The sequence below is a fragment of the Gavialis gangeticus genome, unplaced genomic scaffold (assembly GCF_001723915.1).
Source record: "Gavialis gangeticus isolate Ggan-Ray unplaced genomic scaffold, GavGan_comp1, whole genome shotgun sequence".
Lineage (NCBI taxonomy): Eukaryota > Metazoa > Chordata > Crocodylia > Gavialidae > Gavialis > Gavialis gangeticus.
In genome coordinates, this window is record NW_017728992.1 from 22,419,747 (window position 1) to 22,422,608 (window position 2,862).

The window sequence follows — 2,862 nt, forward strand, 5'->3', positions numbered from 1 at the left end:
CCCCCCTTCTCTTCCCCCCCGGGCCCTACTGGTGACCTTCACTCCCTACCCACAGCGCTGTTCCCCCAGCCCTGCTGGAGGGGGGGCCCAGCTGCCAGGGGTACTTTTTTCTTTTCTTTTCTTTTTTTAAAGATAGCACTTTATCTTTTTTTAGTATTGTACTGTAAAAGCTACTAATACAGTGTTTTTAATTGTCCAATTTTTGTATAAATTCACTTCCATGAAAAAACTTATTTTAAACATTTTAATTAGGCACAAATTTGCTTCTTTTAAAAGCTAAAGCTTGACTGTTTTATAGGACTTTAATTAGAAAGAGCAAAATAAAAAAAGTTAGCAAAATAACTACAGCATTTTAGGAATTTTGGCTGCAGTGAACACAAAAATCATTGATATTGCAGCCAGTGAAATCATTGATATTGCAGCCACTGTTTCCTGTGCAGTGTCTTTCCCCTTTAACTCTCCTCCCTTTCCTGTTTTTCCTTCTTTCTCCATATTTTTCTGCTTGTAGAAAATTGGGTGTCGTCATTTCTTGATTGTCTTCATGTCTTGATTGTCACTGCAAAATGCTTTAGTATTTGTTTGAAAAATGAGTCTGATCAACTTGACACTAGCAGCCATAGCTGGCAGAAGGGGGCAGGGACTAATGGGGCTCAAACTCCAGGGCAGCCTGGCCGCAGTAGGGGGAGGGGGTGTGCCAGGATCACAGCTGACCCAGCAAGCTGGTAAGTTTCTTTTCACTGCCTGGGTTTGGGGGAGGCAGATCGAGACCCTTCACCGTGCAGGAGGGAATGGAGTAGGGGCAGGGGCGAATCATTCACCCCTGTCCCACTCCCTGCTGCACTGTGGGGGTTGTCCCATGACAGCCCGGCTGGAGCTCCATTCATGGGGAATTGGGGCCCCAGCCAGGCCAGATAGTGGGGCAGTGGGAGCCTGATGGCTTGTCCAGGGGCGTGGGCAGGCAGCTCCCACTGCTGCGTGCGCTGAGGGTGAGGGGGAGGCATGTTCCTCTCCCCCATGCTCTCCAGTGCCATATGCCTGGATGAGCCGCTGGCCTCTGATAGCCCCACAACCTGGCCCAGCCAGGGCCCCATTCTTGGTGAATGGGGGCAGTTGAGGCTGGCCCCACTTGAGGGCTGGGCTGGTGTGGAGAGGCAGCCAGGAAGGGTGCGGGGCTGGGGGGCAGTGGACACCGGTGCCGGACATTGACCCCTGGCACAGGGGAAAGGGCGGCTGCACACGTGCAGTGAGTGGGCCCTGGCCCTGGTCCCCACCTGGTCCCAGCCCCAACCTTACACCCTTGCCCTTCCCCCCAACCCTTCCCTTGCAGACTGGAGGGGGCATGGGTGCTTGCAGCCCCCCAATTTTTTTTTCTCCCTCTGCTGATGCTAGCAGCAGCTAAAACTATGGAAACATTTAAAATAAATGCACATATAAACATGGGAACAAGAGAGCCTTTCATAAAATGTATGGCTACCTGCCTGAGAGAAGGATGTGATTCTTTTTTCTGCAGTTATGAATGATAATGGTGGTTTCCTGTTTGTGACTTGTATATTATTTTTTTATAGTGGAAGAGTATAAGTGAAATGAAGACACCCATGGAGAAGCAAGGTGCTTGCAATGAATTGTTTAAAAACGAAGAGGAGGAATATTGCCTTTATGAAGCTGTGAAATTTTTGATGCTGAATACAGCCATTGAATTGTACAATGATAATAAAGAAGGAAAGAATGTACCTGTGTTCTCATGGCTATTGTTTGCTCGGGATACATCCAGCAATCCTAAGCAGTTAATGAATAATCACTTGAATAACATTGGTCACACTGGAGGCCTGGAACAGGTAAGAACTCTTTGTGTTTGCAGTATATTTGGTAGCTTTATGATATATTTTGTAGCTTTCTATTTTCTTGTGCTGTCCCACTGTGGCAGGTATATCAGAATATCTCCTGAAATGAGAAAATTGGCTAAGCTTTAGTAGCCTTAATAAATGTATTTATGTAGCTGGATGCTTCGTAAAAGCTGGAAGTATAGTAAGTATAATAGCAATACTCGCTAATGGTGATGTAGGCTGTGCACAAACCTTCAGTTCTAGTGGTGGACACTTTCCAATGATTCTGAAAATGATTCTGAGAGAGGGACCAATGCAGACATTCAGCCTGAAACTGCCCCCTCTCCCCTGCTCCTTGTGCCTTTTCAAGATCAGGGTGATCCTGGTCTGGGGAAAGCAGTTGGCTATTTGAAACTTCCTACTCCCAGGGGTGACTGGAGCAGCAGGAAAAAGCCCTTGCCTGCATCTAACAGCAGGGACTCTGGTTTCAGAAGTAAATAGGGGGCTACGCCATATTGTGTGCTTGGTTCCCCTTGCCAAGGGGGAGTAGTGCAGCAAAGCCCCTGTTTGCTTATGACACTGGGAACTCCAGAGCAGGTGGAGAGCACTTGGTGGATGCTTCTCCCCTCATCCCTTGGTCGACGCGAAGGGTAGAAGCAGCTGCCTCCCCACACAACCTGCAGACCCCTGTCTCTGAAATGCAGGGGAGAGCCTTTCCCTGTGCTCCATTTCTCCTGATCCCCAGGAGGAAGCAAGTCATGGAAAAGTGTGTGGACATTCAGTCTCCAAGAAGCAATTTCCACCTTATTGTTGAGTTATTTTTCTCCTACCGTTGCTATTTTAGCTCCAGGAGAAAAAGCTTGAACATCTGCACATTCTTGGTTTCTAGTAAGAGAATAGCAATTCTCCTGGTAGAAACTGAGTGTTTGTACATGGCCATAATTAAGAGCAAGACAAGATCTTAATGATAAACAGTTTTCTGTGGCCTGGGACTCCACAATAAAAACAGGTGTTCCTTTTTTTTTTTTTTTTTTTTTAA

The 2,862-nt window shown here is 47.0% G+C and overlaps 1 protein-coding gene across 1 annotated transcript in view; it reads left to right on the forward strand.

Annotated features, from left to right (window-relative positions):
* Positions 1–2,862, forward strand: part of OTULIN (OTU deubiquitinase with linear linkage specificity) — a 59,391-nt gene that overhangs the window by 45,526 nt on the left and 11,003 nt on the right. The window contains 1 exon segment of the mRNA XM_019518438.1: positions 1,566–1,835. Coding sequence (XP_019373983.1) covers positions 1,566–1,835 — 270 coding nt within the window.